The sequence below is a fragment of the Amphibalanus amphitrite genome, unplaced genomic scaffold (genome assembly GCF_019059575.1).
Source record: "Amphibalanus amphitrite isolate SeventyFive unplaced genomic scaffold, NRLGWU_Aamphi_draft 001212F_arrow, whole genome shotgun sequence".
In the NCBI taxonomy this organism is placed as follows: Eukaryota; Metazoa; Arthropoda; class Thecostraca; order Balanomorpha; family Balanidae; genus Amphibalanus; species Amphibalanus amphitrite.
Window position 1 is genome coordinate 143,837 of NW_024882706.1, and position 24,386 is coordinate 168,222.

General features: G+C 52.7%; 2 protein-coding genes across 2 annotated transcripts; both read left to right on the forward strand.

Moving 5' to 3' along the window:
• The first annotated feature begins 9,786 nt into the window (after positions 1-9,786).
• On the forward strand, positions 9,787-18,225 carry LOC122371171. Its single transcript, XM_043347304.1, has 2 exons — positions 9,787-10,825; positions 17,641-18,225. The coding sequence occupies exons 1-2, from the start codon at positions 10,120-10,122 to the stop codon at positions 18,162-18,164; spliced, it is 1,230 nt and encodes a 409-aa protein (XP_043203239.1). The 5' UTR covers positions 9,787-10,119; the 3' UTR covers positions 18,165-18,225.
• A 4,874-nt stretch (positions 18,226-23,099) lies between these two features.
• LOC122371162 lies at positions 23,100-23,963 on the forward strand. Its single transcript, XM_043347297.1, has one exon. It carries the CDS (start codon positions 23,100-23,102, stop codon positions 23,961-23,963), a length of 864 nt encoding a protein of 287 aa, XP_043203232.1.
• The last annotated feature ends 423 nt before the right edge of the window (positions 23,964-24,386 follow it).

Here is a 24,386-nt window from a genome sequence, read left to right on the forward strand (position 1 = left end):
AACGAGAAACCGGCGCTGCTGCACGCTGATCAGAAGATGCAGGCGTCGATTCAGAGCCGTCAGATGCACGTGGCTGTGAAGAGAGCCTAAGAAGACATCCGCAATCAGTAACTGTAGTTGTTTGCAAAGGGCAGCAAGGATAATGGGTAAGTGAAGAGCTTAATGCACATGCTGCATTCAGGTCAGCCGTCAGTGGCATCCACGCCATACAAGGTTCCTCTACACTACCAATAAGACGTGGATTGCCAGATCGACCTCGGGGTATGCAAGTCCAGTTGTTGCCGTCAAGAAGCAAAGTGGAAACGAGTGACAATTTATTGGGATTAACCTTCGCCCCAGTGGGGGGGGGGGGCATATGTTACCGCAGACGGGCACTCTTGTGACACGCGATGCGATATTGGTCACAAATGTAAAATGGGTATTCCCTCCAACAGGTCATCGGTGGCTACTGCCGAGCCGACTGAGAACACCATTCCGTACTCGCCTGTCTTCAGCGACTACTCTTTCACGCCGGGTACCACTGCACCAACTCCTCGACGGGACATGGCAGAGGCGGAGATGCTGGAAGAACTGTATGTTTATCTAGTCATTTTGAGTGTTTTCTCGTGATTCCTTTTCCAATAGTATTTGGTATGATCAGTTTGCTCGGTTATGTCGCCTTTGTTCTTTATGATAAATGACGCTTGATGCCACACCCAATATAGTAATTTTCACATTGTTAGTAATTTATATAGTAATTATAGTAGAAAAATATAGCAATTACCCATCATATGCTTGTCCGTATGTAAAATCATCGCAACACGATTGCATGCACGATCCGAAACTGTCTTACAGAAACGTCGACCAGGACGACCCTAGTGCCGTAGCAGATGAAGAGCCAGAGGTCACTGACATCTCCGAAGTGGCCGATGACCCGGCGCTGAATGAGCCTGAGCTGCTTCAGCTGATCTCCGAGGCGCCAGCCGTCTGCCCTCAATGCCAACAAGAGGTGCCACCACACGTCACGCGACAGAGTCTGTCGTACCACGTGACATGAGTGAGTGGCTTGCATCAGCATGACCATGCAGATCAGGCGTGTGTTTCAACCCAGGGGTTTTCATTGTCAATTGCTTGACTTTAAAGTTACTGGTAGGTATATGCGGCACGAGCAGTATAGCATTGGCTGATTTCCTGGTCGATTATAATTTGGTAATTATCGTCTGCCATGCGATTGTACGTCGTATTTTCTTCTTGTTTCTAATTCGTTGTTATGTTTTCAGACGTGCAAGTGTCAGACAGTCGCCCGGAAGCCATGGCACTCGACTGCGAGAGAAGGGCAGGTGTGCCAAATTCGAAGGCAATCGGCCCAGCCGTTCCAGAGATCTGAACCAGCACCCCGCACTTGCGCATGTGTAAGCTGGGTCCAAAGTGACTTTTGCACGGCACCCTACCAACCGGTGCCTAACCGCATACCAAATTTGAGCGCAATCGACCCAGTCGTCTCGAGATCTGGAAACGCCCCCTGCCCGTGCGGAGAGGGGCGCTACGCTTTGTGTGTGGAAGTTGTGGAAGGAGGGCGCTTCGCTGCAGCACAAGTACGTCGCAACGCGCTCATCCTTTTTCACAACCTGCCACAGTGTTTTTAACCTTGAGTTCGGTTGTATTGTATGTAGCATCAACGGAATGGGTGTTTACCTGCAAAGAGATTTTGGCATCGATGATGGTGAAAAGCTGACGGCCCGCGCCGTTAAGCATGCTCGTGCGTCTGCGTCGTAGTGCATCCCAAGCGGTCCGGCCACTGTTCTGTTGTACCCAACCGGTAGCGACCACTGTTCTGCTGTACCCAACCGGTAGCGACCACTGTTCTGTTGTACCCAACCGGTAGCGACCACTGTTCTGCTGTACCCAAGCGGTAGCGACCACTGTTCTGCTGTACCCAAGCGGTCCGGCCACTACTGCTGTACCCAAGCGGTAGCGGCCACTGTTCTGTTGTACCCAAGCGGTAGCGGCCACTGTTCTGTTGTACCCAGCCGGTAGCGACCACTGTTCTGCTGTACCCAAGCGGTCCGGCCACAACTGGTGTACCCAAGCGGTAGCGGCCACTGTTCTGCTGTACCCAACCGGTAGCGACCACTGTTCTGTTGTACCCAACCGGTAGCGACCACTGTTCTGCTGTACCCAAGCGGTCCGGCCACTACTGCTGTACCCAAGCGGTAGCGACCACTGTTCTAGCACTGGAAGCTTGCATGGAGAACAACATCATCTTCGTCTATGTCGTGCCAAACTCAACACATTACTGCAGCCACTGAATGTCAGTGTGTTTGGCCCAGCCAAGCGGGTGTGACGCAAGACGATGGAAGACTGGAGGAAGGAGGCCAAGACAAAGACCAGCATTCTAAAAGCAGTGCTGCCATCACTGGTGAGCAAGCTATGTGCCCAGATGCCACGGGAGAACCTGGTAGCAGGCTTCAGGGCCACGGGGATATTTACCAACCAAGGCTCTGAAGCGCTTGCCTGGGACGTGTGGGAAAGAGCCTACGTCTATGCTGAATGAGTCAGTGACCAGTCGTCCGCAAGACCTCTAAAAGCCAGCTGCAAAAGGAAAGAAGAGGGGACCCAATATCCCAGCAAGAGTGGCTGTTGAGCTGTGAGTGGGGCTGGCAACAAGTGCTCCCAGGAGCAAGCAGAGCAAAACAGGTGAAATCGGAAGGCTGTGAACCGTGTGGCACATGGTACCATGTTCACTGTTCAGTGTATCACTATCAGAAGTGCGACCTGTTTACCTCCGCCTGTTTACTTCCAGGTATGCGCGGAACGACGTTCCTCCAGGTGAAATGTTATGTGCAGAAAATTATACTGTAGGTACCTACTTGTTTTATCTTCATTTTTTTTTCAACTTCCAAAAACTATCATAGTCCCCCTACTATGGTGCTTGCTTGATAAACATGTTCATTGTTCACAAACCAAAGGAGTTTATAAGAAACATCATAGTTACCCTACCCATGGGGAGAGAATGATAACTTTTTTGGACACAAATAAAATATTTCTAATAAAGATGCAATTTTCTGCTACATATCAGCTGATAGAGAATTCTTCACTTGGCACGGGAAAAAGTTTTACATTCCATTCCATTCTATTGTTTTGTAAAATGTAAAATATCCACAATATGCTTGCCAATTATTCAATGTCGGCAGACGAACTGGTGGGCCTTCTGGTATTTGGTTGCGGAACAACGATCTCCGAACTCGAGGACCACATTAACTCACTGAGTGTTACTCAAGAGCGCCTGAATATCCAAGGAAGTATTTCCGGGTTCCAAGTACCTGAGTCAAAACTCGAACTCATCGCGACAATGGCCGCGATCATGCGGCGCTCTACCTCCAATTCAAGGGCCGTCGAAGACGCTTATGGAGATTGTGTTACGCCTTGCGATACACAAATTGTGTATCGCAAGGCGCGCAACTTCGCCATTTCTCCCAGTGTGAGCGCCCGAGAGGTCATGCACGTGATCGACGCCGCAACTGATGCCTGGAGATCAGCTGCGGACGGATTCAGTGCGTCCCGCAGCATGAACGGACGCTGCACGGTGCAGAGCGTTGTACTATGAAGGAAGCACAGCACACTGTCATGCAACTGCAACATTGGCTGACCGTCCCTGACTATCACTGTTATCACTGAAACACCCGGAGGGTTATTCTGAGAGTTTTCTGTTGTGCGGTGCCCCAAGATGTGATGCTTTGTTTGTGGCGAGAAGCGCAGCATATTTAGCGCGCGCGATTCCACGAGGTCAAAAACCGAGATGGTGAATTTTTGAGAGACAATATTCTGGATTCTGGAAAGATAACGGACTTTAAATCGTATCTTTATTACTTCATACTCCACATTGACGAACAATTAAGCTTTAATGGCAAGTATGTCAATGACCCGGGCGAAAAAATAAGTGGCCGAAATCCGATGAGAAAGGCAGATTTGGGGGTACCCTACCTTGTTAGCCCCGTCACATATTGACCGGCCGCCGCCTTTGGGCCCTACCAATCATTTTCGGAAAACGACACCCCTGGCAACTGGGATTCAGCCAAGTTACCGATTCGCCTCCTGTGGGAGAGCCAAACCAGGGGACATACTTTTTAGATATACTGTACGCAATTATCAGTGTAGACGGGCCTGCCCTGGCGCCCCGCCCGAGCAACTGCTCATCGTTGAAGCAAGTGCAATGGCGCATCCGAGGCGGCGGTAAGGATTGTCGGTCACCTGGAGACCTTCTTCGCTACATTGCAACTGCTGGTGCCCGGTGTCCAGCCGGTCATTTTGAGCGTGCTGCCGGTGCTGAGCCTGTCTGAAGAGGGCCTCTCGCTATTTCGCAGTCTCTCGGAGACCCTTCGGAAGACTGCAAAACAGCGAGAGGCTCTCTTCCTCGACGTGGAGGCGATTCTGCGTCGCCATCTCGCCGATGCAGTATCGTGCCTAGGTCCGGTACCAAAATTTGCTGATTTCGGTGAGAAGCATGTATGTAACTTAAAGTTAAATTGGGGTGTAGCTGCATTCTGCAGCCCGATGATTTTGTAATTCAGCATTGCACCATCATGTATGGAGACATGTCTAAAAATGGAGGTTTTATTTCTTATTTCTTAGGAGGATGCATCCGTCGTGGTCCAGTACAAAATCAACCTTTTCCGTACCAGAGGGTTATCGCAACAGTCTGTGCGTGACCTGGCAGGCGCTCTTGGTGATGCACTGAAAGCAGGGTTACTACAAGATGCCGACAGTCTCTCCACCACTTTCAAAGATCTGAACTACATGGAGTCAATCTCGCCAGAGGCATACCTAGCTTAACCCGCGCCCTGGTGTGGGTCTGAGCCACCTTCGCCCTGGTGGGGGGGCCAAAATGACCCCCCCCCGTCTAACTCGAAAACGAAGAGGGCTAGGAAGACGCGGAAAAAAGCAAACGAAAGCCCATAACAAGTACGTTCGAAAGTATTTCGGTCATTTTTTCGCTAAGGTCAATATTGAGGTCGCTAGAGGTCATCATAGGTCAAATTTCAGTGTTTTCGGTGTTGCCGGACATATTCCGCTGTAGCTCGGAAACTAGAAGAGCTAGAGAGCCGCGGAAAAAAGCAATCGATAGCTCTTTTCAAGCTCTTTCGCCAAGGTTCGTCAGATTTGACCTCAGCTCAACGGTTTGGCCTACAGAGGTCATGCAAGGTCAACTTGGCAAATTTCGTTGAAAATGTTTTTAACTATAGCATGCATTCACGAGAAAATAGAGAAACGATTCATGCACCATCGTGCTTGGCTCGTCGAGACGCGTCGAATGATATATAGTTTGACCTCGAAAGGTCATTTTGAAAATTTGACCTCAGGTCAAGGTCATGACCTTACCGAAATAGGTCATGCTGCATATCATTCGATCCGCATTGACGAGACAAACACGATAAACGTCGAACGGAGTCTCTATCTCTATTCAATAACAAGTAAGTGCAGAAAAACCGCTGGTGACCTCTGGTGACCAGGGAGATGACCTAGCGTGACCTCAGCGAGGTCACAAGCAAATGGTTTCACATGGGCTGTGATTTGCTGACCCAAGACACTTCAATAACGAAATATAGGAACAATCACGCCCGATTTAGCTGAAAAACAACTACTTTTCGATTCTCCCATTGACTTATAATGGGGAGCAGCGATGACCTGACCTGACCTTAGGTCACATTTATAAAAAATCCGAGATAGCCATTTTGTAGAGCTGGGTGACATCTTCAAGTACTGTAAATTTTACATCGATCGGATAAAAGCTGTGCCTTTGAGAGAGCTTTGAACTTTTTTAGAGGTGGTGTCAGTTTTGGTGACCTTGTGACCTGACCTGACCTGACCCGAACCCCCAAAAAAAGGACATGATGTAAAAATGTTGAATAAACAGCTATACAAAGTTTCAGGGCGCTAACTCAAGTGGTTTCTGAGTTATCGCTGAAAAACCACAGGGGGGGGGGCCAAAATGGCCCCCCCCACCAGGGCGAAGGTTAAATAACGGGAACCATCCATCGTAGAGTTCATGTCGACGGAAGATGACGTCGAAAAAGGGACAGACTGTAGGACTGTGGCTGGGGATGCGCATGTGGTGGCAGAAGTGTCTGCTGTTGCTCAGGGTATGGGTCTTAGCCTCGGCTGAGATTGGGCAAGTGAATGTCTTGTGTTTGTTCGTGAGTTTTGTTTTGTTTATGTGGTGTGTTTGTGAGGCTCATCAAGGAGCGTTTTCCCTGAAATTTTGTATGGGTGTTGCATGGTTGGTTTGTGCGCATTTGTTTGCTTGGACCTGGAACTGCACGCTTAAAACACACACGCGTGTAACTAACTTAATACACATTAATGTTGGATTTAAGGTATCGTCTGCTGTGCTCGGAACGTTGACGAACAAGGCGAGCCAGTTGTTGTTCAAAGTATTGAAGAACTACCAATCATGATAGTTGACACCTTGGATTCATCAATCTCGGAGCCAATCATGCCGGCGGCGTCACTGACCTAGTCATCCTTAACCTCGACGCTGAGTCCGCCTTCTTAAAAAGCTCACACCCCCCGGGAGACGGCCGATCGTAAGATATGCCCGACACCACAGGCGTAAACCTCGGCGTAATGCCGGGTTGAGTAACTCCGCCACTCTTCTCTTTCTTCTTTACTGTCTACTTCTACACCTCCTGCTTCAGCTGTCGACCCGGGTCGTAAGACGCGGGACCCTTCCTGCTGCCCTATCTTCGATGAAACAAAAGATTTTCTTCCGGTCGGATACGATGAGCACTTTGGGTGCTAAGAGATGCAAGAAGCGGCGCATGGAGAGTGTGTGCCTGGCGTGTGAGAGGAGCGACAGCGAGTGTGAGTGTGGAGAGTGGGAAGTTCTCGACCGTCCCGGAACTCGCGACCGAAAAAAAAACACTCGCGACCGGAAAAAATGTACAAAATCATGTGCGAAGGAAACCATGAACACAACAAAAAGGTGATATCCGGAGAACGTCAGAGCGAACTGATTGTACTTAAAAGGCCCCGCACTGACACCGACCAAAATGCTTTCAAGCCGTGCCACGCATGCTTCGGGTACGTGCTTAGCAGCGAGCTGTGGCGCCACGCCAGGCGGTGCTCAGTGCTGGCACTGACAGGATCACCCCCCCCCCCCCAAACTCGAGGCTCCGTCAGCTATCGGCTACGGTCGCGGGTGATGGCACGGTCGGAGAAGCTGAGTCCTCGCGTCTGCTCGGAGAAGTTCTCAATGGATTGCGGGACGATGAAGTAAAACGCGTCATCGCCGACGACGACCTACTGAAGTCTCTTGGATGCTATATGCTGTCTAGCAAGGGGAAAACTGGAAGCCTGATGGTTTCAATGAAACAGCGGCTGCGTTCATTGGCCAAACTGATCCTCTGCGTGAGGAAGAAGGTTGGTAATGATCGTCTTACGATGGGGGACGCGCTTTAGCCGCGACACTATGACAGCGTCATCGCGTGTGTCCAAGAAGTTTGTTCATGGGAGTTGGGAGATGCCAACCAGCCTCCCAGTTTCAAGACGCCATCGCTGACTCTGAAGCTGGGTCACTCGCTCAAGAAGGCTGCCGAGATCGGCATCGGACTGGCAACAAGGGCAGAGGACAACGACAGAAAGATAAGAATGGAGAAGTACATCAGTTTGCACGAGCGCGAGTGGGGAGATCGGGTGTCTCATGCGGCGTTGTTCACTCTTGACATCCGGAAAATGAATGTGAATTGCTGAATTGTGGCCATCCTTCATATCCGATCAATCTGCCTAAAACCCTTCGCCTACTTGTGTTGAATAGGGTGTGCACGAGTTTCATTTCACCCGAATGCCGTGGACCCGCTGGTCTGATTAGCCCCAGAAAGGAGTGTCTACAGTCCGCTCCGCCAGAGGAGAGTCGGGCGCCGCGCGGCGCGGTGTCCCGTCGAGCACAGGCCGGCGCGTGGCCGCGACACTGACACTGACGATGCTGCACGTGCGGTTCAGCCAGCCCCTGCCCACCATATGTCTATCAAGGCGCCTGCCTTCATGGAGGGTGCCGTCCAGGGCTGGTTCGCCATCATGGAGGCCCAGTTTCACATCGCACGCATTACAAACGATACAACCAAGTTCTATCATGTGCTGGCCTCCCTGCCTCCCATGACCGTCTCTAAGCTGGGTGGGTCAGTCCTAACCTCCCACAGCTACCAGGCCCTCCAGCAGGCGGTTACGGAGCTGTATGAAAGGAGCAAGCCGGAGCTCTTCGACCAGCTCATCTCCAAGGTCCAGCTGACTGGACCTTGGACCTTGACTGGACTGGTCCAATACCTGCTGGGAGGCATCATGCCTTTAGCCCCGCGCTGTGGAGCCAGCTCCTTTCACCCGCTGTCATTTCAAATGCAGCTGTGGAGGCACACATGCGGGTGCTGAAGAAGCAACTGCTTCGTGGGCGAACCAGACTTCGTCCCGGAGACTTCAGCCGCCTGTTGTTGAGTGACATGGCTGCCCGCATCAAGGCAGATGTAGTGCCAGCTCAGCCGGTCCCAAGGGGCAAAAAGCTTAAAGGGACCCTCCCACCTTAACATTAGTTTTGAGTTGAGATAGCCAAGTTTGCGGCCAGGCTCAGAAACCACCATTTATCCTGGTCGCAACCCCCGCAGCTTTATGGTGTTCAAGAAATTTCTTCCCTTTACTTGCAGGGTGGGACCAGCGTGGTCCCTATCTCTTAACCATTACGGGAATCTGATAACGTCATCAGGCTTTCGAACGTCCGTTAAATGTTTGACTAAAACGTTTTGTAGCACGTGGTGGTATATGCTGCTTTGCGCGCAACAAATGCCGCACTTTCAAATAAAGTCGCTAGGAACAGCGGAGATCTCAAAAAGTAAACAAAAGTAAAAGTCTAATATCTTGAAAACCGGTGAATATTTTTCGATGAAATTTGGTAGATATTCGTTTTTGCTCTTTCTGAACCGAGCGACATCACTTTCATGCCAATTCATTAACTTTTTTGAAGGTGGGAGGGTCCCTTTAAGTTGGCTGCTGAAACAGCTTTGACTCACCCCGAAAACCAAGAGGAGTGCTGGCTTAAGAGAGTACCGAGCGACAAAAGGCCAGTCTGGCACGCCAGGACACGACTGCATGGTACTTCGGCTGCAAGCTTGAAATGGAACAGACTAATGTCTTGTCTACATGTGGTAGCTCGGGCAGAGGTCTTACACCTGCTTACGTGTCTCGAAGCAGCATCTTACACCTTGTCCTGCTCTCCCACAGAGGGAGCAGGCCACCAGCCAGCTGATGCAGAGCAGGGGCGGATCCAGAAAATCTCCAAGGGAGGGGCCATTAGAAACCAGGAGGCCCCCCCCCATAATCCCACCTGTTGGAGGCCCCATCTTCCCACTTGTTGGGCCCCCCCAAAAAAACTGCGTCTATTGAGCTTATCTAGCTGTTCAGGCAACATCTCAACATCTGTGCAGGCTTGGAGGCCCTCTGTGCAGGTTAGGAGGCCCTGTAAAGTGGTCATCTCTGTGAGTATAAGAGACCTCCAAGTTATGAAAAGCTTTACCAATCTTCTAACAAAGAAGTCTTCTCAGCTACACCTTTTTTCGTCCGAATTCACAAAGATGAAGTCCAAATTCACAAAGCTGAATTCCAAATTCACAAAGCTGAAGTCCAAATTCACAAACCTAAATTACGAATTCAAAAGTCGAAAGTCCAAATTCACAAACAAAAAGTTGGAATTCAAAAAGATAAGATCGAATTTCAAAAAGCAAAAATGTGATTTCAAATAAGTAACAAGCAATTTCACAAAACAAAAATGCAATTTCAAAAAGATAATGTTTGATTTCAAAAGATATTCTGAACTAACTACAGACAAAGCTGCTGCACCTGAATTTTATATTTTTATAAGAGGTGCTTATAAGAAAAGGTACATAAATTTCCGCATGAGGAATACATCTGCTAATATTATGTAATATTCCTATTTGGAGGAACTCATTTAACAAAAATAGCACATGGAACACGTGATTTTTTACAACAATTGTTTATGAATCCACATGAATCATTCTGAACGTTGAACTCACAGATGCTTACCTCATTTGCTCTGTTAACGTCAATAACTTGCTGTGATTTATTTTATTGTAGCCAGGTATGTCTCAGTCCTCAACGGAGGTTGACCATTTTTTTAACCATGATGGGGATATGCAAGTTGAGGTAGAATTGACAGAGGTTGAAAATCCAGTTCCTGACGGAGCTCCTGACGAAGCTGGACCTGCCGGTGGCGGTGACGGCCCACCACAGCCGCGAGGCAGGCGCGGCCCTCCGCCGGGCACCAGGCGTGGGCCGTACAAGCGGATCCCCCGGGATGCCCAAGAGCGGGTCGTGGCCGTGTTCAATGAAGGTGGAGACTGGAAGGCGGCTGCGACAGCGAATGGAATTCCGGTCCGCACTGCCTACGGGTACATTACGAGGCCCGAAGGACAGCTGCCGCGTCCCCGTGGCGGTGCCACAAAGAAGAAAGTTACCCAGGGGATGGTCGACAAGATGGTCACTTACGTCGAGGAGAATCCATTGATATCTCTCGTGGAGATCGGTCGCAATTTGCGCCAGGACACCGGTGTCACCATATCCGTCCCGACCATCCACCGCCACCTGCACGGCCAGCTGTTTACTATGAAGAAGGTCGTGGCCGAGCCAGTGGCCATGAACAACGCCGCAAATAAGCAGAAGAGGGCCGAGTACGTGCGAAAGGTGATGGCGGCGACGGGGAGTGGGAGATCGGTGCTCTACATGGATGAAACGAACGCGAACCTGTTTTTGCGGCGTTCTCAGGGCCGATCCCGCCGCGGCCTGCGATGTTGTTGTTTATTGGGGCTTAAGGGCGCGCCGACTACAAGGTCATTTTGCGCCCATAACTATATACAAGTAAAGCAAGTGTGTCACAAGAAAACCGACGTAATAAAAGGCTTAAAAAAGCCTAAAAGCTGGTTAAAAAGAGCAAAGAAGGGTAAAATACTCCAAGCGTATCGTAAAAGACAGCTGACTAGGCGTAAGGACTAGATTAGAATAGACGTATGGACTAGTTGGTTTGGTATCAGATCGAGTAGATTACTTGGAATTTGATTGAACGGATAAAGGAAAAGATGTTGCCAGATAAAACCCAGGGTGACTCGTCACCCAGCAAGTGGTGGACGGTGATATCCGGAGCGATGCGGCCCAGGTAGCGAGTCCGGTCCGGTTCCAAGCGTCGACAAGATAAAAGCACGTGGGCGACGGTGAGAGGCACGGCGCACCCGCCGCAAACGGGCTGCTCATCTCCGCGGAGAAGGTGGCCATGCGTCGCATACGTATGACCGATGCGGAGCCTGCATAAAATCACTTCGTTTGACCTGTTGTCTTGCGAGCAAGACCTCCAATGCTCCAGAGTCGGCTTCACCTCTCGGAGCTTCCTGCCTCCACGCAGGCGCCACTCTGCCTGCCACTCCGTTAGAATAAAAGATCGTACAGCAGGGTAAAAATCACGCGCCGGCAATGGCAACCGACGAGTGCAGGGTGCTGCAGCAGCACGCCTTGCAGCCGCGTCTGCCAGCTCATTGCCATGAACGCCAACGTGACTGGGAATCCAGCAGAACTGAACAGATTTACCCGATTGTTCTACTGACTGAAGCCGAGCTAAAATGTCTTGAACGATCGGGTCGGCTGGATTAAAACTCCGTAGGGCCAACAGGCTGCTTAAGGAGTCCGATAAAATCAAGTAAAAAGGTCCGTCCGATACCTCAATAAAACACAAAGCCTTCTCGATGGCAACAAGTTCCGATGAAAACACCGAGGCGAAAGATGGCAACGAAAATGAACGGGTATCGTCGCCAGCGACGAAAGAACAGCCCGCTCCCTCAGGTGTTTTAGAGCCGTCTGTGAATACAGGAATAAAACCATCGTAAGAGGCAAGGTGTTCCAAGGCTCGGACTCGTGCCTCTGCAGGCAGCAACTTGCCCTTTGGAACTGCAGAAAGCGAAAGATCCACCTGTGGACTGACACTTTTCCACGGTGGAGGGGGCGCAGCCCAGGTACGACGAACGTTACGCAATGCTATGTCAGCTATTGAAAACAGTTCTTTCATGCGCACTCCGAACGAGGGTCGTAACCTTCCGTTACATCGGGTGGCATGCCGTGAAAAAACGTATGGGTACGTCGGGTGCATAGGAAATTGGCGCAGTTTCAGCGCGTACCGCATACCCAACATCTGACGGCGGAGTGAAAGTGGCGGTTCATGCGCCTCAGCAAGAATGCTGCTCCTGGGCGAGGTGCGGAATGCTCCGGTGGCTACTCGGAGTGCTGCATGATGGACTGTATCCAGGACCCTCTTGCTAGATTCACTCGCTGAATCGTAGACAAAAGAAGCGTAATCTAGCTTCGATCGTACAATAGATCGATATAGAAGAAGAAGGGTCCTGCGGTCCGCACCATAAGATGTGCGGGCGACACATTTTAAAACGTTCAGGGATTTAAAACATCGTTCCCGAAGCGTTCTAAAATGTTCTTTATACGTTAAACGACTGTCAAAAAAGATCCCAAGAAACTTCGCCACCGGACGAGTAGGAATCACCTGTCCATAGAGCTGGATTCCCAAGGGAAGGTCGCCGCAGCGGCGGCGGCAAAAGTGCATAGCGACGGTCTTCGTTGTTGAAAAACGAAGACCGTTGTCACGACTCCATCTCTCCAACCGCGTCACTGCAAGCTGCAGCTGTCTGGCCATATGCCGAGCGCTTGAAGCGGCAAACCAAATGGCAAAATCATCCACGAAGAGCGATCTACCGATCGAGACCGGCAGATCATCAGCGATGTCATTAATCGCCACTGCAAAGAGAGCCACACTAAGCACCCCGCCCTGGGGAACTCCGTTCTCTTGAGTAAAACTGCTCGACAGACTACTGCCAACTCGGACTTTGAACCGACGACCCGATAAAAAGTTCTTAATAAAGAGGCCCATCCGGCCGCGTATGCCGTACTTGTGTACTTTGGAAAGTATTCTGTGTCGTAACACTGTATCATAGGCCGCCTCAATATCAAAGAACAGTGCTCCAAGGTGCTTCTTTTCAGTAAAACAGGTGCGTATCTCGGTGTCGAGGGCTAAAATGTGGTCAACAGGGCTGCGGTGCTTTCTAAAACCGCACTGGGCGTTTGTAAAAACACCGTGATGTTCCAAAAACCAGCTAAGACGCACATTGACCATCTTCTCCATCAGCTTTGAAAGCGATGATGTGAGAGAGATGGGCCGATAGTGGAGAGGGTCATGTCCCGACTTGCCAGCCTTCAAGATAGGAATGATAGTGGCTTCCCGCCAGGTCTCAGGGAAAGTGCCAGTCTCCCAAAGCGAATTGAAGGTTGCTAGCAGCGCCTCGAGGGCAACTGCGGGGAGATGACGGAGCATGTCGTTGTGGACAGCATCCGGACCTTCTGAGACGCTGCGCAACGAGCTGATGGCAGACGTGAGCTCAGCCATAGAGAAAGGCTCATTGTACATCAAATTTTCAGCTGTGCTGAAGTCCACGGCGGCTGGTGCAGGTCGTGAGGACGGCTCTCCTCGGCAGCGCTGATAGAGTGCACGGCCTATCGTCTCTGCGACATCTAAAGGGTGGGATATGTCCGTGTTGTTCACTCTTAAAACCGGAAGCGGAAAGGAGCTGAACCGGCCTTCAATGCGCTTCATGCGTGCCCATATCTGGGTCGTAGGAGTAAAACGGTTTAAGGAACTCACGTACGTGCGCCATGAAACAGCCTTTGCCTCTTTTAAAACGCGACGGGCAAAAGCCCGCGCTTTCTTAAAAGCGATGAGGTTCTCAGTAGTACTACTCCGGTCAAACTTTCTAAAAGCGCGCTTCCTGGCACGAATCGCATCTCCGCATTCCTTGGTCCACCACGGGACCGGAGGACGACGAGGCTGACTCGACGTCTTGGGTATGCACCCGTTTGCGGAGTCAATGAGTAAACATGTAAAATCATCTGTAGACATCACAGAGGCGTCGGCTCTGGATAAAACCGTGGCCTCTACGGCGGCCTGGAATTCGCCCCAGTCGGCCTTCCGAACATTCCACCTAGGTGGACGGTTGCCTGACACTGGGGACTCCTGGTGCTCCAGCCACACTGGGAAGTGGTCGCTCCCGAGTGGGTCGTCATGGACGGACCAGGTAAAAAGCTGAGCTAGCCGCGGACTGACTAAGCTCAGGTCCAGAGCCGATGTTTGACCGGAGGGTGTTGTAAAATGGGTGCGCTGTCCTGTATTTAAAATACACAGCGCCTCATCGCGGATAAAAGATTCTAAAAGTCGACCACGAGTGCCAGTCGTGTCGCATCCCCACGCCAGGCTATGGGCATTAAAATCGCCGACTACCAGGACCGGAGGTGGAAGCTCATCGACAAGTCGATGCAGCTCAACCACCGGGAGCGCCATACCTGGTGGTAGGTATAAAGAGCACACTGTCAGTTCCCGGTGGTTGAAATCAACTCTGGCGGCCACCGCCTGCAGGGGAGTCTGCAGCGGCACCTGGCGAGCAGGTACGCTGTGGTGAACCGCCAGAAGCACACCTCCATGGGCAATGGTTGGGGTGTCCAGGTCTCTTCTAAAAACAGAGTAGCCCTTGATGGCAAAGGTAACGTTTGGCGCTAGCTTGGTCTCCTGGAGACCTAAAACAAGGGGTGTGCGCCAACGGATAAGAGACTGTAGGTCCTGGTAGTTGGCCCGGAGGCCTCTACAGTTCCACTGTAGAATAAAAGGCGTGGTTAAAAAGGCGCAAAAAGGGCGCGTATAACATGAGGCAAAGGCGCACACAGATACCTGACTGACCACAAAAAAGGTAAAAAGCACCGAGAGAAATGCACCTGGTAAAAAAGCGCAATAGCGCGAAAAAGATAAAAGGATAAAAGAGGAAATGACTAGACTGAAAGACTAGACTAGGTCCTCTAACTCCGAGGAGGCGCTCCCCCCGTAACGGATACGGGGATGCCCCGAGCCCTCTCGGTGTAGCCTCCCTTCAGCAGAGGCAGATCGGGCGTGGCTCGAGCTCTGCTGAGGCTTTTTCGCCCGGGGGGCGTCACCCTCCGAGGGTGACCAGCTCGGGGGCGTCTGCCGCTTGGCGAGGCGCCCTGGAGCCGCGGAGGTCTGTTGCCGCCCCGACGGGGATGTCGAGGCGGCGGCCTGTGTCCTCGACACAGGCGTCTCTGGCAGCGGCGGTGGTGGCCGCCGCTGCGGAGGTGGAGGAGGCGGCGGGGGACCCATGATGGGCCGAGTCCCCGCCTCGGGTGTCTCCGGGGTGTCAGCGGCAACAGCCGCTTTGGCACTCCCGGAGGCGGAGTCGGCAGACGAGGCTTCCTTAGCCTCGAGGGCCTTCTGGACGAGGCGAGCCCTCCTCGCCTCGCGTGCCTTCCTCTCCTCCTCCCCCCGCCGCAGCGCCTCCTGCACCGCCGTGGGCGGTCGGGGGCGGGGCGGGGTGGGTGGCGCCTTACCCTGCGCCGGGGGGCGCCGACCACCCTGTCGGCGCTGGACGACGGCCCAGCCGTCTCCATCACCGTTCGCGGCTGGAGCGGGACTGGGTGGACCCCACACTGACTCTAGAGCAGCCTGCTCTGTGTTGCTCGGCGGCGCACGAGGCGCCGTGGTGTCCGCTGAGTCACCAGTGGCTACGACGGTGAGGCCGAATCGTTTGAGAAGCTGCACGAGCTGTGCTACACTCATCTGGGAGGCATCGGTAGGGTTTGTGACTCTCACCTTCTGGGCATACGAGGTCTTCGGGTGACTCTGGTTGTACACCTCCCGGGCCTCTTTGAAAGACAAATTTCTGGTAGCCTTGATGGTCATGATCTCTTTCTCCTTGACGTATGCAGGGCAAGACCTATCATACGCGGAGTGCGGCGTCTGCCCCTCTCCGCAGTTGACGCATCGGGGGGTCTCCGAGTCACAGGTTTCGTCAGTGTGGTCCTGCGAAGCACACTTGGAGCACGTGGGTCTTCCTCGGCAGTTGTCCTTTGTGTGGCCGAAACGTTGGCAGCGGAAGCAGCGCATGGGCGCTGGGACGAAAGGCCGCACGCGAACCTTCACGTAGCCCACACGAATCTCACTCGGCAAGTCAGTCGAGTCAAACGTCAGAATGATGTTGTTGGTCGAGACCGTGCCTCTCTTCGTCATGATGCGGCGAGCCGCTGTCACGCCGAAATCGGCGAGCCCGTCCGCAATGTCCTCGTCGCTCACTCCCCTCAGATCGAAACAGTTAATGACCCCTCGTGAGGAGTTCTTAGATCGGTGAGGTTCCACTGTAAGCGGGATGGAGACGAGCCTCCGGCCGGATGCCCGTCCCGCGGAGAACACGAAGCGAGTAGCGTCCAACGCTTTCGCCGCCTCCTCGCTTTTCCTGAACTCGACCTCCAGCGCGCCATCACGCATCCGGTCACAACGAACGATTGAACCAAACCGGTCGCAGCCATCCTTCCGCTGGAAGGGCGACAGAGAGCTCAGCTCCCTGTCTGCGCTCCGGAAGATAAGGATCTTAGGAGATCGTGGACCTTTGTCGAGCACCGTTCGCCTGTCGGCCGAGGCCAACGGGCGAGGATCGGCCGAGGCCGAGGGATTGGACTGGAAGGAAGGGGGATCGGTCAAGTTATCCATGTGAAAGAGTTGGTCTCCGCCAGCTCGGCCGCCGACGCTCCGCAACGGCGCCGCTACAAGGCCTAGGACGGCCGAGCTGACTGTACGGGACTTGGCGGCACCTTCCGCGGGGGAGAGAGAGACTCACCACCCCCCACGGTCGGATACCGCCTCCTCCCTTGACGCCTAGCCGAGTCACCGCCAGGGGCAGCGACAGATCAGTCCCACCGACGGAGGACGAGCACAAGTGCCCGAAACCCGCCGGCGACACCTCTCAGACACCACCCCCGGCGGCGTCACGACTGGGAATGGCTCCTCAAGTGCGGCGCCCCACTGAGTGTCCCGCCCTTACAGAACTCAGGGCCAAAGAGGCGTGTTGCCCAGCCACCGCGACTGGCTCCGCACGGTGGGGGCTCAACCTCCAGGATCCCGTTGTCCTGGGGTACGGGTCGGCTCGCCTAGCCTAGTAAAACCGGCTGGTACCCGAGGGGACGCCACTCCCCTTACACTAGCCCAACTCGGCTGTGTTCCTGCGGGTGCAAAAAACAACGAAAAAGGGGGAAAGAAATCAGAAAGCTGTGATCGAACGAAACGCGGACATCCGGTGAGAAGCAAAGCAAAAGCAAACAAAAGGTGCTCAAGAGAAACAAAACCACGGAAACCAAGAAAAGTCGGACCGTACCATCTGTCCATCCAGCAATCAAAGCAAGTCGCAAGCAAGCATGGGTCAAGCTGGGGCCGAGGGGGCGCTACTCCCCTTGCTGGCCGAGGCCAGGGCCGCCGCGGGGCAAGGGCCCAAGGAACCCAGTCCAACAGCAACCCAGGCCGCTGCCAACCCCCTGCGGGGCCAATCCTGCAGACAATCCATCCAGTAAGCAAGGCAAGTCCAGGTCAAACGCGCGTCAAGCTGGGGCCGAGGGGGCGCTACTCCCCTTACTGGCCGAAGTCACAGCCGCCGCAAAGCCGGGGCCAGATGACCCCGGTTAAGCAGCAGCTCTGACCACGGTCAGCCCCCTGCGGGGGCGGCCTGCGATGTTCGGTGAAGGCCGCCACCAGTAAGGGCCCCAACGTCCATATCATCGGGCTGATGTCGCAGACCGGCATCATCTACTGGGAGCGCCGACGAGGGTCCTTTCGGAAGACGGACTGCTCTGACTGGCTGCGACGTGCCCTGCAGGCCTGCCCTCTGCCGCTCGACCAGGTGACGATCGTCTGTGACAACGCGCCGGTACACTGTGACCTGGAGGCAGTTGCAGCCGAGTTCCCTGGTCTGGAGCTGGTACGGACAGCGCCATACAGCGCGCCGTTGAACCCGATTGAGGCTGTCTGGTCTGCAGTGAAGGCGAACATGAAGCGGGGCATGGCGTCATCATTCAGCGCCATGATGGACACGACTGACGGCATCACCCAGCAGGAGCACCGGCTGCGCTACCTGGAGGCCAAGATGGACGCCGCCATGGAGTGCATCAACCCGGTGATGTGCATGAACTTCTCCAATCACGTCCAGCGCCACTATGCCGGGTGCGTGGCCCTGGCCGACCTGGCGATGGGCGTGTGAGAGTGATGGAGGTTCAAGATATGTTTCTGATTTGTAGTGGCTTAGTTCCAAACGTGCCCTACGGCGTTGTAAGACAAGCAGCTTTGCGTTGTTTTTGTCTAAGTCGCAAATAAAACTGTCCGTCCGTTGCCTTGCATTTATTTCAACGAGATCAGTGCCTGCAGATGGCCACTCTGCTCATTATCACGTTATTAGGTATCCACTATAAGCTAAAACCGACAAATTCTGAAGATATAGGAACATTATTTTTACATCCGAAAAAAACAAAATATTTTGTCATTTTAAATTGTAGGTATATGTTAAAAGAGCTAGGTAACATATCATCAGAAAACAACAAGAAACAACGTTTGAAATCCAGCATTATCTTTTTGAAATTGCATTTTTGGTTTGTGAAATTGCTTGTTACTTATTTGAAATCACATTTTTGCTTTTTGAAATTCGATCTTATCTTTTTGAATTCCAACTTTTTGTTTGTGAATTTGGACTTTTGACTTTTGAATTCGTAATTTAGGTTTGTGAATTTGGAATTCAGCTTGGTGAATTTGGAATTCAGCTTTGTGAATTTGGACTTCATCTTTGTGAATTCGGACGAAAAAAGGTGTAGTCTTCTAAGAAATAACTAAGTGGGTAGGTTAAAAAAAACTCATCGGATTTCGGCCACTTTATTTTCAGGAGGCCCCCTTTTCAGCTTTTTAATTTTTTAACTTTTTATTTTATTTTTGAAAAAAATCGGCCAAGGGGGGCCATGGCCCCCATGGCCCCCCCTTGTATCCGCGCCTGATGCAGAGCCCAGAGGGCGTTCGCCACCAACATCTGCACGGCGCATCTGCAGAGATGTTTTCTGCTATGGAGCCGCATCCGCGGCTCCATGGCATCATCATTCCATCATTCTCCATCATCATTACCGGAGCTCACCCGGCGGCAGAAACGGCTGCCACCCGGCGACGCCCGCGCCCCGCCTGGCCGTCCAGCCTGCGCGCTCCGCCGCGCGACGCGGGCCCGGCTCGCCGAGACGTCCGGCTTAGGTCGGCGTTTGAGGCGCGGCGGGGGGCAACGTCTCTGTGCCCTGCTCCGGGTCCCCGCCACCTGCGGCCTCTTCTGCTGCCGCCACTGAGGAAAGCGGCTCTTCTTTGAAAAAGGCATCGGTCGGCGGTGATGCTGGCGGGCCGGCGACCGCGTGCCGGGTGGCGGCGCGCCCCGTCGGCAGCGCGCCTCGGGAGGACACTGGTGACGAAGAATCTCCATCGCCGTCGGCACCAGTCGCGAGCGAGTCGCTGTTTAGTTGACCTACTACAGACTTTGTTGTGCCAAAAAGTGCGACTGTGGCCAGACTGGTATACGATTTGTCAGTGCTTACGCCCCTCTTGCGCTCTTTGCCGTCTATTGTGGATGCGTTAGAGTTATCGTTTTGGGGGTTTTATTCCGGTATCAAGATTGATTTAAAAGATGGATTTTATCACATTCTTCTCGCACGTTCCACACGTCCTTTTGGTGTTTTGTATGATGGTAAAACGTATATCTTTTCTCTGTAACCAATGGGCCCTAAAGTAGCTCCTTCGGAGATGCAGTACCTAGCAGATGCTTTCAGTGAACTTGTAAGAGTCGAGATTTAACGTCAGGTGTTTGGCGTATTTAGATGATTTTCTTTTTCTGTCCAAGGACGCTGAATGGCATCGCTGCGTTTCTCACTAGTGTTGGGTTGTGTATTAATTTCAATAAATCAGTTCACGTTCCGTCGCATGTACGTTTCTTGGTGTGTCGATTGACTTAGAGCGTGATTGTGCGCGTGTTCAGGATAATGCCTTGTCACTATTGCGGGATGGTTTGGCGCGGTACTCGCCAGACTCGCCGCTCGTGTGGCGACAGCGACTCGCTGGTTTTGTTAATTTTGCGCGGCCGCTGCTGCGTCTGCCGCTGTAGATCGTTGCGGCGGTACGTGACGGGAACCGTTCTGCGTGCGCGGCTGCCGTGCCGTTTGTCTCGACCGTGACTGTTTAGGGGTATCGTTTGTCTCGACCGTGGCTGTTTGGGGGTATCGTGACGTCCTGGCATGGACTACACGGCACGACAGTGCGATTGTCGTTGATGCGACGCTTCCTTGTATCGGTATAGCTCGGCCGGTAAAGCGTCTGAGAACCAAGCTCAAGAAAGCACGCTACCGTTCGCAGGCGGAGGAGATCGAGATCCAGAGAGCGTCGAAGAAACAGAAGCGTGCGTCCGGCGACGGACACAAGCGGAGCATGCCGCACTACCTACCGACCAACTCGGCGCCATCCATTGAAGTGGTTTGTTTGGTCTTCGGGTGCCTTTTCTCAGTGGAGAAAAGCTCGCTATATAGTGCGGGGCTTGCGGGCTGCATTACATTGTTTGCATTATTGTTTACATTGTTTGCATGTGTGCATTATTGTTTACATTGTTTACATTACATTGTTTGCAAATGCGCATATACATTGTTTTGAGGGAGGACGGCGAAAGCAGCGAGAGTATTTGTGATGGTAGTGTGTAAGAGTTCTCGGAAGAGAACGAACGTCGGCCGTGTTGGTGGGTAAGAACTCTCGGATGAGAACGAAAGGTTAGAGAGGAGACCACGCAATGGTCTCTGAATAATCGAGCGAGCATTGTCTGTGGTCTCGGAGAGCGATTGATATATTGTGCGATAGTTCTTAGTCTCTTTTTTTTAGATAATTTATCTCAGTGGAGAGTGATGGAGCAACAATAAATTCTCCACTGAGAACTTGGACTAGTCTCTGAGAACAATAGATGCTCTCATTGGTGAAAGTTCTCTAAGGAGACAAGATGGCTCCGAGATAAGTTAACCTATATTGCCTCGACTCCGGGTCTCCGAAAGTGTGGTGCTCAGCGGAGAACGCTTATGTTACTTCGAGAACCTTGGGAGGTCTCATCCGGCTCTTGAGTGCAGCGGTTGCTCCCAAGCATATATCGACAACGATGCCAATAGAATGGCCACTGGCCAAACTTGTTGATCGAACTCATCGCGACTGGGATACAAAATTACCGTCAATATTGTCTGCTTATCGGACCGCAGTGAACGACAGCACAAAGTTCAGTCCTCTCTTTTTTCTTTATGGACGTGATCGTAACACCAAACACACGCTTTGTACAATCGGTGCATGCTATTGTGGCGCGGCGCGGGTTATTTAGCTGCGGCGTGTCCGTCCAGCCCGGCCGCGCTTTGCGCCGCCAATCGCCGCCTCGCGCAGTGTTTATGTTATTTTTCATGAACGTTTGTTTTCCTCTTTTATATTATTGTAAATTCGTTAATATAGTCACTTGTGTTTTATACTTTTCAACCGTATTTAATATCTGTCCTTGCTTTAATTTGCTGCAATTTCTAGATTGACTTTTCGCCATTTCCATATACTCGATTCGTTTTTGATTATGTAAAAGTGTTTTAATTTTTGGCTGTGTAGTTCCGTCCCCGTTGGTTTCCTGTTCTGACCTGTTCGTTTTTGATCTCTATGGTTTTTGGCACGTGCTTTCAGTTAAAATATAAATTTAGTATCTGTACGCAGAGTGTCAGAGAGGCTGAGCATTTCGACGAGTTCCTAGTTTTATTTCTCACGTTTTTCTCCCAGTTTAACCCATATCTAACCATCGTTTCGCTGTTTATTTTGTTCTTTCATTGTGGGTAATTTCCTTTCCTCCGAAAACGCCCCTATTTACCCTGAGACCCACATTCTGGTGACCCCGACGCTCAGACGAAGCCAGACCGCTACCCTCTTCCACACCTGCACAGCCTGAGCACGCGTCTGCATGGGATGACGGTGTTCTCTAAAGTCGACCTCCTCCGGGCCTATCACCAGATCCCGATGGCTCGTGAAGACATCGAGAAGACGGCTGTTACCACTCCATTCGGCGCCTTCGAGTACCTGTATGTCCCTCTGGGATTGCGGAACAGTGGCGCCACGTTCCAGCGGGTGATGGATCAGCTGTTTCGCCAGATCCACTGTGTCTTCATCTACCTGGACGACATACTGATCTTCTCACCCGACAGAGACCAGCACGGCCGGGACCTGGATACAGTATTCAACATTCTCCACCAGCACCGCCTGCGGATCTCACTGGAGAAGTGCCGCTTCTCCAGCGGCCGCCGATGGTGAATCTTGCCAGGTACAGGTTTGTGATGATCGATCTGTTCCGCCGTTACCTGCGCGTCACCGATCGGAGGCACGGCGGTACGGAGCTGCAAGTTTATGTGCAAAAGGCAGCTCGACTAGTTCGTTGTGGTGTGTCAATACTCAATACCATAACGTCCTGTCATTCAATCCAGCGCGACAAAAACGGCTCGCTGAAGTTCTCCAACCTGGACAAAGAGAAAAGGGCAAAAGCATTGTAGGCGATATATCTGAACAGAAAAGTCCGGCACAATCTCACGCCTTCCTCCAGGGCCGACCTGGTGGCCACTGGCCATTGCCATATAACGGTCCATAGAGCTATGGAAACAGCTCGACTCGGACGCCCCAGATCGGGACCAGCTTCAGGCGTCGGTGGTGATTTTCACTCGTCAGTTCAGAAAGTCTTTAACGTCGGACGAGGTACCTAATTATGCACACCTGCCCCCATGCTCGTGCGGTACCTTGGGTCCCTTAAACACTTTCAGCAGCAGCGAACGGAAGCCTGGACCACACGCTAAGTGTGAGTGTGCGCTCGGTGACCAGGCCGGCCCCTCACAAATGACTCAGGTCGTGCAGGCAGTGAACCGCTCACTGTGGTACAAATAGAAGTAGATGCGACAAGAAGAAAATGAATGCGACAGGGACGCTTTTGGTAGCATGGCCGTATCGGTGGCCTTGGCATGTTGGTGCGGTGTAGGTTACGGTGTTACAAATGCACAATATGAAATATCTGCAAGCAATGTCGTGATGTGTTTGCACTTCCGATCCCGCGACCCTCCTCCACCGGTTCCAGGCGGCCATGGGAGAAGACTTCGCCCGCCGCCACCCAGAGCTGCCGCCGGAGACGGTTACGTGTATGATCCTGCTGCGCATCAGTGACTCCATCCAGCGGGCCGGCAAGACGCTGGAATACTTCGGTCTGTCGCCCGTGCCCGCTGAACACCGAGCAGCGGCCGCCGCCTCTGAGGGGGTCCAGGAGCTGCGGCGCCTGCCTCCCATTACACGGGAGGAGGTCGACTTTGACCGTGCTGACCTTCAGCGCACCGTCGACCAGCGGCCGCCTGGCCTGCTACCAGCTCAGCGCCAGGCGGTGGACACGGTGCTGGCCGTGGTCGACGGCCAGGAGCCGCTCGCCCTATTCTTGGACGCGACAGGTGGCACTGGCAAAACATTCACATTTAACCTGCTCCTCTCTGCAGTGCGAGCCAAGGGCCTGGTTGCACTTGCCGTCGAATTCAGTGGCATAGCCACCACGCTGCTGGACAGCGGGAGGACATTTCACTCCCGCTTCAAAGCTCTTCTGCGACCGGACGTCACCGCCATCTTTAACATCCCCGCCCAGAGCGAGCTCGCCCAGCTGATCCGGCTAGCGCGCCTCATCGTGATGGATGAGGCTCCGATGGCGCACCGGCACCACATCGAGGGCCTCGACCGGACGCTGCGCGGCCTGACGGGGTCCGATCAGCTGTTCGGCGGCAAGGTGGTGGTGCTGGGCGGCGACTTCCGGCAGGTTCTGCCTGTCGTCCGGCACGCCAACCAGGCAGGCATCGTGGACGCCAGTCTCCGCCGCTCGCCGCTGTGGCGCCACTTCAGAGTATACCGGCTGCGGGAAAATATGCGCGCCAGACTGGCCACGCAAAACCCCGGCCGGGCCCGAAGTTGAGCCCAATGCTTGGCCTGTGAGCTCAAAACTTGCATCACTAGTATTGTGGGTCAGCCGCGGCGTGCTGGCCCGGTGACCCAGATTTTGACTGATCAGCTGAGACTGATTCGTCTGGTGACCGCCAGCGGGCGCTGTGTTCCCCCTTCTCGTGTCGAGCTGAGTGGTGGCGGGCGGCCGGTCTGAGTGACCAAAAGTGTTGAGCTGTCCAGAGTGCTCCCTGTGCTAGGTACCGTTAACTTCAATTAAATTCTTGTAAAACGTCACACTAGCTTGTCAGTCAAGTAATTGTTCAAGTGTCACCTCACCTCATGTCACCTCATCCAGACATGCTCATGGGTATGATTAGACACAGCTTCTGGTAGTTATTTGGTATGAGTGTTTCTATTAGAGGCGCTCGAGCTGGTTTTGTGATCTGTTAATGTA

What these genes read in the sequence shown, in the direction of transcription:
- LOC122371171 (XM_043347304.1), top strand. Translation starts at nt 10,120, where the DNA reads ATGTCTCAGTCCTCAACGGAGGTTGACCATTTTTTTAACCATGATGGG. An exon ending in ATCCCGCCGCGGCCTGCGAT is followed by an intron (nt 10,826 to 17,640) that starts GTTGTTGTTTAT and finishes GCGGCCTGCGAT; the next exon opens with GTTCGGTGAAGGCCGCCACC.
- LOC122371162 (XM_043347297.1), top strand. Translation starts at nt 23,100, where the DNA reads ATGGGAGAAGACTTCGCCCGCCGCCACCCAGAGCTGCCGCCGGAGACG.